General features: G+C 45.6%; 2 protein-coding genes across 3 annotated transcripts; one reads left to right on the top strand and one right to left on the bottom strand.

Moving 5' to 3' along the window:
- The first annotated feature begins 60 nt into the window (after positions 1 to 60).
- LOC8025391 (26S proteasome non-ATPase regulatory subunit 5) lies at positions 61 to 14374 on the top strand. Its single transcript, XM_029992684.4, has 7 exons — positions 61 to 267; positions 706 to 850; positions 2589 to 2831; positions 6346 to 6598; positions 7487 to 7675; positions 9723 to 9832; positions 11311 to 14374. The coding sequence occupies exons 1-7, from the start codon at positions 86 to 88 to the stop codon at positions 11704 to 11706; spliced, it is 1518 nt and encodes a 505-aa protein (XP_029848544.2). The 5' UTR covers positions 61 to 85; the 3' UTR covers positions 11707 to 14374.
- On the bottom strand, positions 14066 to 16152 carry LOC8025392. 2 transcript variants are annotated; one of them, XM_029992685.4, is made up of 5 exons: positions 16084 to 16152; positions 14975 to 15864; positions 14705 to 14847; positions 14552 to 14603; positions 14066 to 14470 (listed from the first exon to the last, which is right to left on the bottom strand). In XM_029992685.4, the coding sequence occupies exons 2-5, from the start codon at positions 15785 to 15787 to the stop codon at positions 14387 to 14389; spliced, it is 1092 nt and encodes a 363-aa protein (XP_029848545.2). In that variant the 5' UTR covers positions 15788 to 15864; positions 16084 to 16152; the 3' UTR covers positions 14066 to 14386. The 2 variants fall into 2 exon arrangements, with proteins under 2 accessions (XP_029848545.2, XP_029848546.2); XM_029992686.4 differs by having other exon boundaries at positions 14975 to 15858; positions 16084 to 16147.
- Positions 16153 to 16172: the final 20 nt, after the last annotated feature.

A 16172-nucleotide genomic window follows, 5' to 3' on the forward strand; every position in this document is an offset into this window, starting at 1 on the left:
TTTAACAATAATATGATGTTTTATTTTTTGTTTTTAAGTAATTCCTGAAGTTTTGTTGGTTTCGTTTTGCTTCCTCATCGTAAATATGGCGGCGGATCTGAAGGCGGTCTTGACAAATTTGCTAGGTAATCTTTCTCGAAGCCGTTCCCCGGCGTCGCTAACGGAAGCGAAAACTATCTTAAGTGCGACCCGAATTGAGAATATATACAATGTATCTAAAGACTTGGACCTCAGCCCGCTGTTCAGCTGCCTGGAAACGTTTGAAGGGTGAGTGGCATTTTTTTCCGACCAACAACCAAAATTCCAAACATGCCTCAGATCGCGCATTTAAAATTGAAGACAGTCGTTTGCCCGTCATCCTAATAACTACTGCCGCGCCGTTTGAAGTGAAATTGCAAGCAATGTCAGACTAACCTTGTTCCCAAACCAAAAGACAGGCATAAAGAAAAGAGGTTGATGTACTACTTTGTACATTGAAAGTAATAGGAGAGTGTGTTGGTTGAACACATTGAAAGGTTTTTGAAAGCAAGTATAGACAAAGGAAAACACGACAAACACGGACGTTGTCCGTGTCTGTCGTATTTCTCCTTTGTCTCTTGTCCATATTTACGTTCAAAAACCTTTCAATATGTATTTTGTATTTGATTGAACTTCTCATGCAGTTCCTCATAGTTAATAATGTAAATTTCTCCCACTGGGATTCAGGGAAGACCTGGAAGAGTTGAACGACCTACTGGGGAAGTTGCTGGACTCTTTCCCGCCGCAGACGCTTCTATCGGCACACAAGGACCACCTTGTAGGAGCTCTGAAGAGTCCGTCACCATCTGTGAGAGCCGTCGTGCTACGCCAGGTTGGTTAGCTACTTCACTTAATTCATCGAAGCAGTTTATGGTAGCCGAGTGCTATCTTTCACTCGGTTCACATAGCCTTCTCAGGGCTTATCTTGTCAGGCGGCCGCGGGTGTCGAAGTTGGATCTCATTGTCTTTCTGGCCAGCTTGCATCAAATATTTCCTGCGGCATGTCTTTTGTCTTCTTCCTTTCTTGCTTCTGTGCGGACGGTTATATCTTGTCTGGATAGAAGCGCCGAAGGACAGGGACAAAGTGAAGGAGGTAACGACAACACGGAGCGCACTCGCAACTAAAAGTGTATTAGAAACACACTGACTTAAGTACTTTAATAAAACCATGTCACTTCCACCCACCATACTGTCTCTCTAAAAGTAACATTTTCTTATCTAACAGTGCCACAGGCGGCTCACCGATATAGTTATCGGCGCCCCTTGTTTTGATGACAAACGCTCTGTGAATTTCTCTAGTTGTTTTTCCGTTCTGTCATCCCAGGATGGTTGTGTTTGAAAACCAGGGGGAGCATGGGCATCGATCACAATGCAGAGCTAGATGCCCAGACGGCATCTGTTTGATAGCTGCTGCGTGTTCTCTAGCACGGTCATTTACGCAGTGGCCTGCTTGCCCTACTTAGGTGCACCTGTAGGATAGTCTAATGTTGTAGATGACAGAACTTGTACATCCCAAAAACTTATTTTTGTGTTATAAAATTACAAGTGCTAACAAAGACAAGGACAAAAAGGAAGGCAAACAGGACGAGCGTTTCTTTTGCATACGTCACTATCTCTGTCTGGAGCATTGATTCTTTTGCATAATGAAGAAAGATTGTTCGGGGCCAAAAAAACAACCGGAACGTTGTAACGCCCCACAACTCTTTTTAAATTGTGGGAGATAGCACAAAGGTAAAAAAATGATGGCTGGTCTTATTTTTTGCCATTCATGAACTCGTTGTGGAACACCTTTGTACCTCCTTTTGAGACCATCTGCCACATCACTCGGGGACTTCTGTGGAAAACCTGCACTTAATAGGCGATCGACCTGTAACAGAAAGCACCTGTCCATTTCATGGCGACATGATTTCTTAAACGCAGGACGCAGCGATACTTTTCCTTTACTAGATTTGAATGGGCGGAGTTAAACCGTACCAGATACACAGACGGCGTCTGTTTGATGGCTGTCAAACAGACGCCATCTGGGCATCTTGCCGTGCATTGCAATCCATGCCCGTGCACTTCCTTGTTTTCAGACACAACCATCCTGGGATGACACAGCGGAAAGACAGCTAGGGGAATTCACAAAGTGTTTGTCATAAAAACAAGGGGCACCGATAAGTGTATCAGTGAGCCGTCTGTGGCATTGTGAGACAAGGAAATGTTATTTTTAGAGAGAGAGTATGGTGGGTAAAAGTGACGTGGTTTTATTAAAATATTTAAGTCATTGTGTTTCTAATAAACTTTCAGTTGTGAGTGCGCTCCGTGTTTTCGTTGCCTCCTTCACTTTGTCCCTGTCCTTCGGCGCTTCTATCCAGTCATAAACCAACAAGCCCAACTGAATGTTTGGTCATATCTTGTTGCTCTCTTTTGAATGATCCCAGCCGCGTTGAAGATTGTGTGTCGTCCTGCACATTATCTTATTTCTCCTTGTCTCAGGGTTTACACTGTGATGTCCTAACCAACTCGCCTGCATACTTTTGCTTTTAACAGAATGTTCTTTTTCTCTGGTTTTTTTTTTTGCCTTGCAGCTGATCCGATGCACAAAGGACAACAGCACCCTGTCCCAGCTGTCGCGCAGCAGGAGCGTCTTGGAGTCCCTGCTGAGGCTGCTGGGGGAAGAGGACCTGTGGGCCTCCAAGCAGAGTGCCCTCATCCTTAGGGAAGTGGCCAGGGAGAAAGAGGCGCTCAGCGCCCTGCTACAGCCGCCTGTGGCACTCATTCTGGATGATGTCATGGGGCGCGGCGATGTCTTTCGCTTCAGGGTCTTTGAGGTCGGTCCCTTTGCATGTGTGCCCTTATAACCTACTTAAAGGGTAACTGCAAAGAAAAAGAAAAGATTTTTTAAACAGCCTAATCGGGACAAGCATGTCACAAAACAAATCTTCCGCGAAAAAACAATTTTTTTAGCAATATTTACGCCACAGGACGTAATTTAGTCGGAGTCACAACCTCTCCACATTTGAAACTTCCGCTCTTTCGACACGCGTGGAGTGGCTGGAATACGTCACTTCGTAACGTAGAGCAGCCAATCCGTGACGTATAATATAATACCAATTTTGTGGCGCGCGATTTAAAATGGACGAAATAACCACAAACTAAAATCAGTCCCACGCAATAAATATTGCTGTAAAAAATTTTGTTTTTGTTGGAAAAATTGTTTTGTGACATGCTTGTCCCAATTAGGCTGTTTAAAAATACATTTTTTTTCTTTGCAGTTACCCTTTAACTATGAGAAAACAATATTTATGTCTGTCACCGATAAGAAGCAACCTTGTCTTTTTGTGTACAATGTAGGCAACCAAACACTGCTTTGGGTGACTAATGGAAACCGTGCAATGGAGTTTGCCCTGACAGGTCGCGCTATCTGGTGCGCAACTTCCGCAATGATGGGAAGTCTGGTTCGCCATTTGCGCCGTTGAAGACGCTGCACTTTCGTTGGTATGGTGCACAACAGCACAAACATGCGACCACCTTTTTTCTTCTTTTTTTTACAGTCTGCGATTAAAACTATACCATGTGTCATCCTAACGGGTAAAACAGCGAAGGCAACAAGCGCGAGGTCCTTGCTTTCTGTACTTGTGGGGCCGCATGGTAACAATAATGTTTGGAGATAAAATGATACTGTGTTTCGGTGATTGATTTGCTTCATTGTAGCACTCAGTCGTAAATTGTCAAAACTGCATTTGCGACTGTTTTCTTTAACGAGAGAACTAAAGCCCCATCCGCACGCCGTAAGGTTCTGGCGTGCGGCCGTCAGAAGAAGTGAGTAAGCTGGTGGGTACATTTTTGCGTTTAATTGATTTGAGATACCAAAATAGTGTTCTGACTCAGTTGTCTTTGTGGTGCTTGATATTGTTATTTCTGCAAGGAGTTCCAGAGTGGTATTCGCAGATTTGCCGAGTTCATATTTGTTGTTTGGCCGATGCTGACTGTATTTGTTAAACAATGCGAAGTGCTTTACTTAAATTTGAAGCGGAGACATTGTGTCATTATAGTATGCAATTTATCTAACTAATGCGTAAAATACGTATAGTTCAAGTACCACCTTACATCTAAACAACACTCCTGTTGAAAAAAAAAAGAAATACAGATGTATATATTTTTTAGCTTTAGTAACACGCTTTTTAAATACACTGCCGACTTTTGGTCTGCGGGCAACAAGTTTTGCGCCATCTTATTTTTCTAGTAACGATGTTTTCAATTTTGTGGCCACATTGCGATGCACCAACTTGGCAGTCAATAAATATTAATTAACTTCTACTTCTGTTGATTCAAATCAGCGTTTACATACTTTAGACCTGCCATATATCACGGTACATGACTTAAAGGGGTACTCCGGCGATTTCTTCATGGTCCCCGATTTGCTTGAAATTTTGCTAAACTCGCCAAACAACATCGCCAAAACAGTATCCCAAATATTAGGTCAAAATAATTTCTTTTCACGAAGTTATTGAATTTACAATTTTGGTCCTCACCGTATTTTTCAAACTGAAAGTCTCTACTGGCAACAACAAAAAAGTGACGTCAGTGGAAGTGCAGGGGTTCACTCTTTGGACTGTAGAATTTGTTCCCAACTGATTCGAAGCAGTTTGATGGTGTCAAGTGAATGCTTTGGAAGCTCGCTCCAGTCCCCGTGCTTCCGCACGGAACGAATGATTGGCATATTCTATTTTTTAGACTGCTCCCTCGACTGGCAAGCTTCCCTTCCACTGACGTCACGGCACTGAAAAGTGCGGGTATATTTGAATGTTGGTTTTTCCATCATTTTCATTTGCCGATTTCGCAATGACTATTATGAATTTAGCGATACTAAATAGCATACCGGAAGGGGTTAAAGGCCGGGGAGTCAGAAAATATAGTTAGGTGAGATAGCTCAAAAAATCGCCGGAGTACCCCTTTAAGCCCTCCAATTCATAAACAATCCAAAAAAAGGTTGGTTGTGCAAATATATTAGTCAGATAAAAAAAACTAAATATAAAACGAGCTTCTTGCAAATGTTTACTACCAAAAAATAATAATGAGGTGAATAAAAATAATCTTACCTCAAAAACATTTCTGAGTTGCCGCGAAATAAAACTTTCTGCATACATAGAGAAATTTAAAAAAAAAATAAGGGCAGACATGACCTAGTGAGTGCTAATAACTATGATTCGCACACCGAGACGGAAGTCGACCCCATGCCTTGCTGCGTGAGTGCCTTCTGTGCCAGAGTGCATTCAATTAATTATCCAGGGTATGCCCAGAGTATCATGTCCACAATACCAAAAGAACAGCTCATTTCTACCTTAGGCAAACCAGTCACTATGTTGTCAATATATGCGGGGACGAACACAATCAAACGAGCCAGCACCGCATTTGGAAGTTAGCAACGAGAAGGGAACAGGAGAAGCAGACGACGCGCCGGCGACTTCCCATCGTTGCACTTCTTTGCCGGTGGAGGCGCTGACTATCGCCCGGCTGCGGCACCTCCTTGACATATGCTTTGGAACTATGGGTATACTCATTTAGGCTAACATGCTGAATAGAGTTTAATAACCTTCCTAATTATTTTTCATCACTATTAGACATAAGGATGTTACCAGGGAATATATATGCCCCTGTAACTTTCACATCATGCTAATTTTAGCAGTTCAGTTATCTGTTAATTAATTTATTGTACTGCTTTTCTTTTTCTTTTTTTGCTTAATTGTTTTTGTTTGGGTTGATGACTGCTTCTGCTGCTGTTGGAGGAGGAATGGGATTTGTCAAGCAGCCGTGTAGTGATTCTTTCCCCTCCCCCCCTTTTATTCTTGAGTGAAAAAGAATGAACAAACTTGAAACTTTTACAAAGCCTCCATTGTGCCAGGCACGTAGCCAGGGAAGGCGGCCCATGGGGCCCGGGGCCCCCCCCAAAATCTTCCATTTTGCTGGGGCCTCCTTTCCCCCTTCCCCTCATACAGCATTTTGTCATGGACGGGCCCCCCCGAAACAAAATCCTGACTACGTGCCTGCATTGTGCACATCCATACCATCTCAAGACCATATAGTCAACTGATGCCTGCCTGATGCTTTTTGTTTGTGGACATAATGTTTACTTGAAAAAGCCTCTTCCGTGTAGACCAGGGCTGCACGACTCAAAAATGACGCGGGCCAAAAAAATGTTTATTGAGAACTACGCAGGTTGTTAATAACTGGCATCATTGCACTGATTGCCGTCTTGAGCGTATCTCGCAGTGTCATGTCCGGGGGCCCATGCCATCTGAGAACTCCGTCTGACCAACTGATGTCTGCTTAATGCTCTTGCAGGTGTTCGTGGACATAGCCAAGGCATCTCCGGAGATGCTGGAGAAGCTGGCTGAGAGTGGTCACCTTGACAAGCTGCTCCAAGAGACGAACCAGGGGGACGTCCTGGTGCGGCTCAATGCCCTGGAGCTCTTGACGGAGCTGGCCTCCAAGAGCCATGGCCTGGACTACCTTGAGAAGAAGGGAATCTTGGCGAAATTGAGCAGCGAGACAATCAACGTGGCCAAGGACCCACTGGGAAGCCTCCTTGGACCTGGTGCGTATTTGGGGAGTAAAAGTAAACTAATAGTATTGTGTGTATGTTTAAACAGCCAGAAATTAGTCAGCTCCAGTAAGCACCTGATGTTTTTGTTGTAGAAAAAAAGTTGTGTTGTGTGTGTTTATACAGCCTAGAACTTTGTCTGCCTCAGTGGGCGACGAGTCTCCCAGCTGTAGATGAGAAATTTAGCCAGTGCGGTACAACCGCTAGCCTGGGGTCTTTATTGTGCATCACGCAGTAGTGATACACAACCGCACGCCGGTACGATGCTCATCCAGATCGAAACGGGCAGGGGTGGGGTTGAACCCAGGATCCTGTGGTCTGCAGCGCGAGCTTTCGCTCCATGTACTCCGAGCTGGTGTGCGCTAGCCCACTCAGCCACCAATCCCCCCCCTCCCCCCCCTCCACCCCCCCCCCCCTTTTTTTTTGTAGATGAGAAATTTAGGCAGTGCAGTACCACTGCCAGCTTGGAGACCTTAACATGCATCGCACAGTAGCAACACTGCTGTGCCAGTGCAATGTGCATCTGGATCTAAACAGGCAGGGGTGGGGATTGAGCCAAGGATCCCTCGGCTTCATAGCACAAGCTGCACTCCGAGCTTTGGTGCACCAACACAATCGGCCACCAATCTCCTGCTTTGGGAAGTTGGCTGCTGCAGACGAAGCTCACGCAGTGTTTTCCCCGCTCCCTGCTTCCTCTGATGCAGCAAGACGGTACAGAGCTTGCCGTCTACTTCTGTGGCTCGCAAATCGGCCAGTCACCTTTGTTGCTGAAGCGACTGGGTTACTTGCTGACAGCAGAATAGCTGCAGATCTGCTATGAACTCCAGCGTGACGTATGCAGCGTGTGAAACGAGGTGCGGCAACTGCAACTTCCTCTCGCAGGCCTGCTGAAGTTCTTCGGCAGCATGGGACAGACCAGCCCCCAGCGGCTGTTGGTAGACTACCCGCAAGTGCTCGGCTTCATCTTTGAGTGCGTCCAGGACGGCGACTCGGCCAGCCAGGCCGTGGCGGTCGAGACCATCGGTGTCATTGGTTCCAGTGTCCAGGGGAAGCGGGCACTGCGGTCGCACGGTGAGGGTCAGCTCACACCAATCATTTCCGTGATCTGAAAATGGGCTTACAGGAACCCTGAAGTTCTCAAGAGTGCTCTCGCGGTTTCCCCAAGCTCAAAAAGATTTTGGTTTCCAGCACAGTTTTAACAGATCTGAGTTATTCATTGATACATTATGAGGTCTGTAGGCTTCTCAATTGCTACATCACACCAGTGCCAACACTGGGACGGATTCCTCGGCTTTCGGTCAGGTCAAACACGGATACTCGAGATTTTTTTTTTCTTTTTTTTTTAGCTCCGATTTATTTGAACACGAGGTCAGACAAAGCTACATGCTCGATCGCCATTTATTTTTGGAATGCGATTCTCGTCTGACAACATGCTTGTGTTGGGCCACTACTCGCATGTTTACTAACAATGGGATATCCTACCTGGAATATAGGTGCTTATAAAAAGGGGGGGGGGGGGGGGGGGGGGGGGGGGGTCACACAGCAGTTAAAATTTGCTTAGGGCACTTGATGGTGTAGGGCCGGCCCTGCCCAAGATAGAAAGGTTTGAGAACCCGTCATTTCGCATTATCAATGTTCCAATACTGGACACTCTGAATAGTATGATTTGAATCGTTTTGATATTTGACTTACATTGAACTTGAGGGTTGCTTACCCATTTGAAAATTTCCAAATATTCAGTGCCGATCGTATGTTTAACCAACTAACAAATATTAGAACAAATAAAAAAAGATTTGCATGCAGAATTTTGTTTTTTGGCGTTTAGGTATTTCAAAATTTTAGTTCATACAAAATTGTCTTAAAGCCGAGCCAGAAGGTGACAACAAAGGCTGCCCGACTACCGTAAGATACCGGGCAAGTGCCCACTCACAATTTTGAGATAATCATAAAAAAATGGGGGATGGGCACTTGTCCGGTCATCATTTCTACATATCAATGTGTGCTGTGCATACTTTCCCAGATTTTACGAATTTGGGTATGGGCGCTTAATGTGATATGGGTGGATGCACGGTATTCTACGGTAGGCCCCTAGCACCTAACTATGCTTGCTACACAAGCAGTGCTGCAAGTATTCAGATATTTCCTGACAAATTTATTTAATACATTACAGTATGCACCTTTGGCCTAAGGAAGTAGCTTTGATGGGTTTATGCACATATTTAGTAATATTTCTGCTCTTTTGCACTGCTTGAGCGAGGTTTAGAAGTACCATATTCTAGCTTAACAGCAGAATATAATTTACTTTAGCCACAATTTAATTGTTTTTTTGGACCAGTGTTAAATGGACTATTCAGTTCTAATGAACATTACATAGTAGTAGTAGCCGCAATTGCAATTTGCTAAAGTTGTGTGGACCTTGCTAGCACAGTCACGTTTGATAGTTGCTTGTGTCTGTACTTTAAAATAACCACCGAAATGGCTGGAACAAACAATGTGGGAAGTATGTTAGTACTATACTGCTGTACTGTGCTTTAAGCAAATTTGAGCAAGATGTGCTGCTTCCACAGTGACAGACAGAGTGCTATACCTTTTTTGAGAGCTACCAACTTGTACTCAGCTTACAATAAGGTTCTAGAGTACAGGCAGGCTAGACTCTTTACCGTGGCGAGAAGGTATTTAGAGGTCCCTTCATAAGCAAGATAATTTCCCACCACCATTGTAGCCTGTCTTTACAGAATAACGTGTTCTTTTTAACTAAAGGATATACTTTGAAAGAGTAGTCCAGGATTATGTATCTGTCTCATTCCCTGATATCTCTGAGAGAAGAAACCAAAATTACAGGACTATAAGAGCATAGATGCTCAATAATGCTGGGCATTTTCTAGCTTCTGCATTGAACTTTCTTACCGAGTTGACGTGCTGGAGTCAGGATATATGTACCGGTGGACATCAAAGTCTGAAATAAATGGATTTATTTTGTCCCGTTGCATCAGAAGCAAATAGCCACAAAGCTTAGCTCGTACCGCTCAAAATAAATACTCAGCGCAACAAACCAGTGTCATCCTCACCGTATGTGTTCTCTATGAATGTGTTCTCTATGACCGTGCCAATCCTGCAGGTGATAAGATGAAGCAGTATCTGAAGACCCTGAGTCAAAACATTCAAGGAGGAAGGAGCGAGCTTCGTGTGCGGTCCCTGGATGCCCTGGCCAACATACTCCACATAGAGGTAAACATTTTGCGTCCTTCCGAAGCTACGAGCAGTGTGGAAGTGTCAGCTTGTGCAAGGATTTGATATGTGTATGCAAGTTCTGGGCTAAATAAAATTGATTGATTCATTGCTCCTCAAGCCTTTACTATGCGTGAAAACTTGTTATGTACAGCAGGGTGTCTAGCGACTCAGAAAACCGGGAATTGTCAGGGATATAGTCAAAAAGCGAGCCCAGTCAGGGAAAATGAGCCGGAAACACCATTGAGTGCCCTGAGCGAAAAGTTGAGGACTTGGGGGCAGAAAAACATGCAATAAATTATGCTTAGAGCAGAGCACGGGCTCAGCTCACCCAATGTAGAGTGTGCTGCCTGATGCAAGGGGAACAGCCGACAAATCTAGTCCAAGCCTTGAATTGGATTGAGGGCGTGACACTAAACTAGATCCAATTAGAGCTTCGAGATTTAGTAACAAAGGGGAAAGCTGCAGACCCCAATCCAAGCCTTAAGCCGAAAGTGTGCATCTGGCACTGATGCTGCTATTCGATTATTGATGTATATGGTTGAGTGTCGTGTTTTCATGGTGTTTCCAGAAGTGGCCTCTTCACTGACGATATCGGCGGCAAGAAAGTGCTCGTTTAATTTGGAGTGGACGAACCCAAATATTTTGGAATATGCAAGTTGGATTAAGCCCGTGCAAAATGATCCTCACAGTGCTCAATGCCTTGTGTTGTGATGGTCTTATATATTTAACCGCCTCTACAGTGGTCGGGGAATTTCACCTGAAATTGTCAGGGAAAACCTGGAAAAGTCAGGAATTTTCAAAATAATAATTTGCTAAACATTCTGGTACAGTATTCCCCCCCCCCCCCCCCCCCAAAAAAAAAAAAAATATACAAGTGCAAGGTTTTTTTTTTTTTTTTTCGTTGCTGTTTTTTTTAATAAAGTGTGTTTTGCCAAATGTTTAGTGTCTGCCGAAATCTAGCGTTAGCAGTCTGGACCACATGCCAAAGTTTCAGAACGAATCATTATCTTATTAAGAAAATCAAGTGATTTTCTTAAATTTTCAGTGGGAAAATGGCAGCTGATGGAGCTCTCGAATACATGGGGCTGAATGGCGCGTCGCCAACAGTGGGCCTCACTTTTCCATTTAAATTTTCAGTTCTGAAACTTTGGCATCTGGTACTGATCACTAGTGCTACATTTGGGTGGAGACAGAGTTTGACGATGCACATTTTACTTTTGCACAATGCATAATTTAGTTTCGCAATTAAAACGCACCATTTTTTTGCTTCTTTGTTTTTCCGGGGGCGTTTGTTAAGTATGTGGCATGAAAATTACTTTCTGCCACTTTCGAGGCACGCATTATTTGTCTCCCTTGCGCCGAGCTTGCCGTGCAGCACATTGCCACATTTTTCTTTGTTGCTCTTCCCCTTCTTTTGCACGTACCCGCTGGAAGTCGGCGTTAAATAATGCGGGGGTTCACGACGACTCTTCCAGGACGATTCCTGCGAGGACATCATCCGCCTGACGGAGCAGTGGTACGACGCCTTCGGCGAAGCCCCCACCAGGCTCCTGCTGGGCGTCTGCAAGCAGCCCTTCCCGGACCTCCGTTGCTCCGCCCTGGGAGTGGTCTGCGAGGTGGCCCACAGCCCGTGGGGCCAGGCCGCTTTGGCCAGCCACCCGGGCTTCCTGGAGTACCTGCTCGATCGCTCCACAGAGTCCGACAAGGAAGGCAAGGAGGCCAAGTTTGCCATCGTGGCCGCGCTCGCGCAGTGTCCGTCCCAACCTCGGGGTTTCTCGTCGGAAGACTGGCAGAGGATCAGGACCGCCCACAAGGAAGGGCCGTTTTACGTCGCGGCTGAGGCAGCCGTCGCTTTCGAGGGCTCCTCGTGAAGAAAGTGGAGTCGCCGAAGTACACTTGCATCTTTTTGTCGCCTCGGCGTTGTTCCGTTGTGCATGCATACTCGGAACGTGAAAGAGTGTTCTTTGCAGACGAGTAAAGAAACGTGCAAGAAAACGTCATAGAGGATGTCCTTCGTTGCTGGGTTTAGACTCTACACACTGCCGTCCTAAGATCGGTTTGCGTTACATGCCTAATTAATTGAAGGGTAGAGGCAGTAATATTACCATTTTAATGCTTCCAATTGTGCCTTTTGGCACGCTGATCTGGATTGAATCAGGCGAGGATACATACTGTGCCCCCGTCTATAGCGCAATTTTAAGCTTAGATTAAAGGGACATGCCAAAACAAACAGCCTAGCATTTGATCTGCGGACCGAGAAATTTGTGCGTGCCTACACTAAAGAGTTTCCGACACCTTTCTAGATATGTTCACATATCTTTGTCTTTACCAGTACCGAAGAGACTACTGTACTCTGTTTCACAATAACTTGGCGAACTGTGGAGGCTACAGCTCCTGCGACCCAGTAAGAACATTGGAGCAAGGCACATGGCAGCACGTCATGGCAGCGTTTGTGTCGCTGCGCCAAATGTGCGGCCCGGCCAGTGGAACCAGCTGTCGTCTGCAGCGAAACCAAACAACTTCGGATGAACGTCCACTGCCGCAACATTGCCGTTCACTAAAGTAGCGAGCCCTTCAGGAACACTTCATGGCTGCAATCGTTCAAAAGCCACGTTTTTCTCAAAAAAGTGTTGATCCGTATTAGGTGTCGTTGAAAAGTAACATGTCTTAGTTTTTTTTCCGTGTCATGCAGCGTTGCAATCAGAAGTGTTCGATGGCAACACTACTCAAAGAAAAAGAAGCATAGAACTACCTCTTGTCGCGGACGGCGCTGTTGCTGTAGCAGTATAGCAGTAATGAGGCCTCCGTAGCCTCAACGATGGAGTGTTGTCACGTGCCTTGCTCTAACGCTCTTGTTCGGTCGCGGGGGCCGCAGTTTTCACAGTTCGCTAAGTTATCATGAAACAGAGTATAATCCACAAAGCAAAATACAATTACACTAGGAAAAGCATTGAAGAGCGATGCTTTAAAAAGATACAGCAAACGTGAAAGTTAAAGGTAATAAACCTACCACTAAAGACATAACATTGAACTCGTAGAAAAGCTAACAATGTTGCTTCCTGGATTTTGATTAAAAGATGAGAGTTGCGGAATCAACCTTTTAGCAGCGTTTGCTTTTTTGCCGCAAAGTTTCCGTTAGATCAAGCAAAGCTTGCATGGCACGATTTTTAAAAGTATGCCTGCGGATTGGGTCTTCTGGGTAAGGCATACGAGGGGCGTTTATGAAGTTTGTATTATTACCACGAAGCAAGAGATGCAGTCATGAATGTCGGCGATAAGGATAGTGCATCTCCACACATGCATCATACGAGGCAACACACTTCTTCCATCGATTGATGAGCTGGGAGACACACTGGTTGTAAAAGTCCTAATTTTTGGCCCTTGAAAAAGTGTTCCACCTCGTCATCGTCACGCTCGCAATGGGTTCTTCATGAGAGGAGGCAGTCGCTAGGTGCCAGGGTAGGTAAATACGGGGGCGGAATTTCTCTGCCTAAAGCTGTCGCGTGCGTCAACGTCTGCTGCTGCAAATGAGCCTGTGCGTTGTGGTGGAGCAAATGCAATTCTTTTGATCAGCTTCCCGCAACGCTTGATGACCTCCCGTTTCCTAGTCAGGAGGCCTCGGTAATCCTTGAGGCTGTTTGGCGCTAATCATCACCTTCCCCGATGACGGATCCGCCTTGTCCTTTTTTTGGTGGTATCGAATTTGCGTGCTTCCACTGTTCGCTTTGTTTCTTAGCCTCGGGGTCATATTGGTGCACCGAATACTCATCCATGGTGTAGGCAACGAATGGAGTCGTCGGGGTCAACTTGTCTTTGCATGGGCCCAAGCAGTCACAGAACTTAGTGGGCGGGGATTTTCATGTGAAAATCTTTGGGCATGTACAAATCATTGGGCATTGCGAGATAAACCTTTCGAATGTGCCGAGACTACAGGAACGTGGGCTGGCCTCAAAGCACAGAGTTTGGCGATGATTTCTTTTTCTCTGCTGCCAATAATGCAGACTTTTTAAATGCAGCTTGACAATGTGGATGCTTGGGCTAGTTGGTAATTCATGCTTGGATAGAACAGCGCAGATATAGAGTTGCACTCACAGGCACACAAGAAGGAAACAGCGCTGCGAGTCTGTTTCCTTCTTGTGTGACTGTATATCCAAGCTGTTCTATCCAAGCTTTTTAAATGCCCCCCATATTTGTACAACTGAATTTCCCATGTTTACAATTTAATAGTTGGAGTTCAAGAACACAATTTTATTGTAAAACCTTTCCAAAAGATACGCAGGACAAATAAAATTACTGCCTTTGTGTCAACAAATATGGCAAATATCACAAAGAGGATAAAGTTGGTTGTCACCTTTGGCACGTGGTATTGAGTAGAAAGTAAACTTTAAAAGTGAGATAACCTTGCAGTGTAAAAAACCGCATTGCTCCAAAAAGTAAGAAGTGTTTTGATCTGTTTTTAAGTAAGTCTTCTGTGTTCGGAATGCTCGTTACTCGGTGCTGAAGCTGCAGTGGACACCAAATTGTTTTTGGAAAAGACAAGAAAAACATGGATCACTGAAACTGCTGCAGAAGGTCTCTAGAATGCTTTCGCAGTTCCCCTGCTAGCTTCACAGCCACATCCAGAGCTGAGCAGATCTGAAAAAAATCCGAAAGGGTAATGAAAGGCTAACATGGAAAACATACCACATGACCCAATCACCTGTTTCAGAAAATTACCTTGTCAAATGGAATGTCAGCAAAATCCTTTACTTGAGTGGCAGCACTAGACCTAAGGGAAAACATTTCATAAATTATGTTCACTCCATTACCGAGCAACATGCCAGATGTTTGACTCCAGTGGTTAACAAACAACAGGTTTGTTGTCAGTACCTTCTTTGGGTATCCCCATCATGTCTAGCACTGCTGCCCGCAGGTTTTGAGTTGCACACTTTCTGCACAGGGTTGTCAGATGTTAGGCCCTTGGAGTGTTGCAAGTGTTGGCAGCAACAGCACGAATGGGCCATGCAGCAACCCTGTGAACAACATACATGAAAGGATTAGTTCAGGGCATTTTCGAGGGTTTCCCCAGACAGACTGTAATGAAATGCCTGTCATTAAGAGACTGGCAAAACATGGGGCACATGCCATACACGAACTTACCACGGAGCACAGTTCTGCATTCCGCTGTGCAGGGTAGACCACAGCAATCTGGTGGTAATTTGGCTGCACCAAGGCCGCTTTCTTGCTGTGGCCCGTGGCTACACGTTCTGCCACGTGCTGGTCTCGGCTCCTGCTACTGTGTCCAGCAGCATCCTCGTATTCTTCGGTTGTTCTTGGGACCACATTCCTGACATCGTCTTGAACAATCGCGACTGCCGAGTCGACCTCATCAACCAGAACCGGTGCATTGTGGCTGTGCCATGCGTCGGAAGCTGCAAAGAGTCTGCTGAACAATTCCAGTCCGACGGAGCTCGACGACTCACTCGTGGTCGATACTACGTTGGTCGGAGTTTTGGGTGCTTCGTACGAGCTTGTATCGAAGCCAGTCGAGATGTGGTGATTTTCGAGCGTGGCCCTCTGGTCATCTTGTGGAGACGAGGATCGCAACTTGGGGTTCATCGGGCCGTTAACGATGGGCGTCACGTCGGCTCTGCCCTTCAGCTGGTCCGTGGTGTACCTCATGATTTCGTTTCCATCGACGCGGAACTCTTCAAGCTGAAGCATCAAAGCGTCGTACTTGATCCTTAGCTGGGAGGAGTCGTCGCTGGAGTTGACGTTGCAGGCTAGTTGGCATTTGAGCTGGTCTATGATGTTCAACGCTCTGGAATATTTTAGCAGTAACTGGCTGTACTGCTGGTGGACTTCGGTAAGCGTGTTATTTATCGCCTCGATGTCCACTTCGGGCTCGCGCGTGCCACGACCGCTTTGCGACTCCTCGTCGCTGAGCAGAAGCTCGGAGTCGCTCGACTCCATTGCAGCAGACGTCAGGAGCTGGAGGCCTCGGCTCAGTCGTGTCGTAGTTCCATCGTCTGGTTCGGGGGAACCTGCATCTAACAAAATGCAACATCCGATGATTCTCGCCTTTGGGCACAACGCATGGTTACGCACTTGGGCATATGGTGTACGTTTTACGTCACGCAGGAGAAAGTCTCGCAAAGCGTGTCTAGTGTCGAAGCTGCGATCACAAAAAGCCACACGTACAAGGCTTTCTTTCTTTCTTTCTTTAGAATTTTGTGGGAGATTTAGGTTGTAAAACATCAAAAACTTACCCCGAATCCCTTGGATTTCATCCAGTGCTACGCATCGTACGCTTGTTTGTCTTTCGTTGTTATGACAACCATTGTGGCTATCGAACTGC

Source organism: Ixodes scapularis, unplaced genomic scaffold (genome assembly GCF_016920785.2).
Source record: "Ixodes scapularis isolate PalLabHiFi unplaced genomic scaffold, ASM1692078v2 PGA_scaffold3__209_contigs__length_174095766, whole genome shotgun sequence".
NCBI lineage: Eukaryota > Metazoa > Arthropoda > Arachnida > Ixodida > Ixodidae > Ixodes > Ixodes scapularis.

Excerpts from the sequence above, each read along its gene's own strand:
- LOC8025391 (XM_029992684.4), top strand. The coding sequence starts at position 86 with ATGGCGGCGGATCTGAAGGCGGTCTTGACAAATTTGCTAGGTAATCTT. Across the intron at positions 268-705 it reads TGCCTGGAAACGTTTGAAGG|GGAAGACCTGGAAGAGTTGA; the intron begins GTGAGTGGCATT and ends ACTGGGATTCAG. Across the intron at positions 851-2,588 it reads GAGCCGTCGTGCTACGCCAG|CTGATCCGATGCACAAAGGA; the intron begins GTTGGTTAGCTA and ends TTTGCCTTGCAG.
- LOC8025392 (XM_029992685.4), bottom strand. The coding sequence starts at position 15,787 with ATGGAGTCGAGCGACTCCGAGCTTCTGCTCAGCGACGAGGAGTCGCAA. Across the intron at positions 14,848-14,974 it reads ATGCAGAACTGTGCTCCGTG|GGTTGCTGCATGGCCCATTC; the intron begins GTAAGTTCGTGT and ends TGTTGTTCACAG. Across the intron at positions 14,471-14,551 it reads CTGACATTCCATTTGACAAG|ATCTGCTCAGCTCTGGATGT; the intron begins GTAATTTTCTGA and ends GATTTTTTTCAG.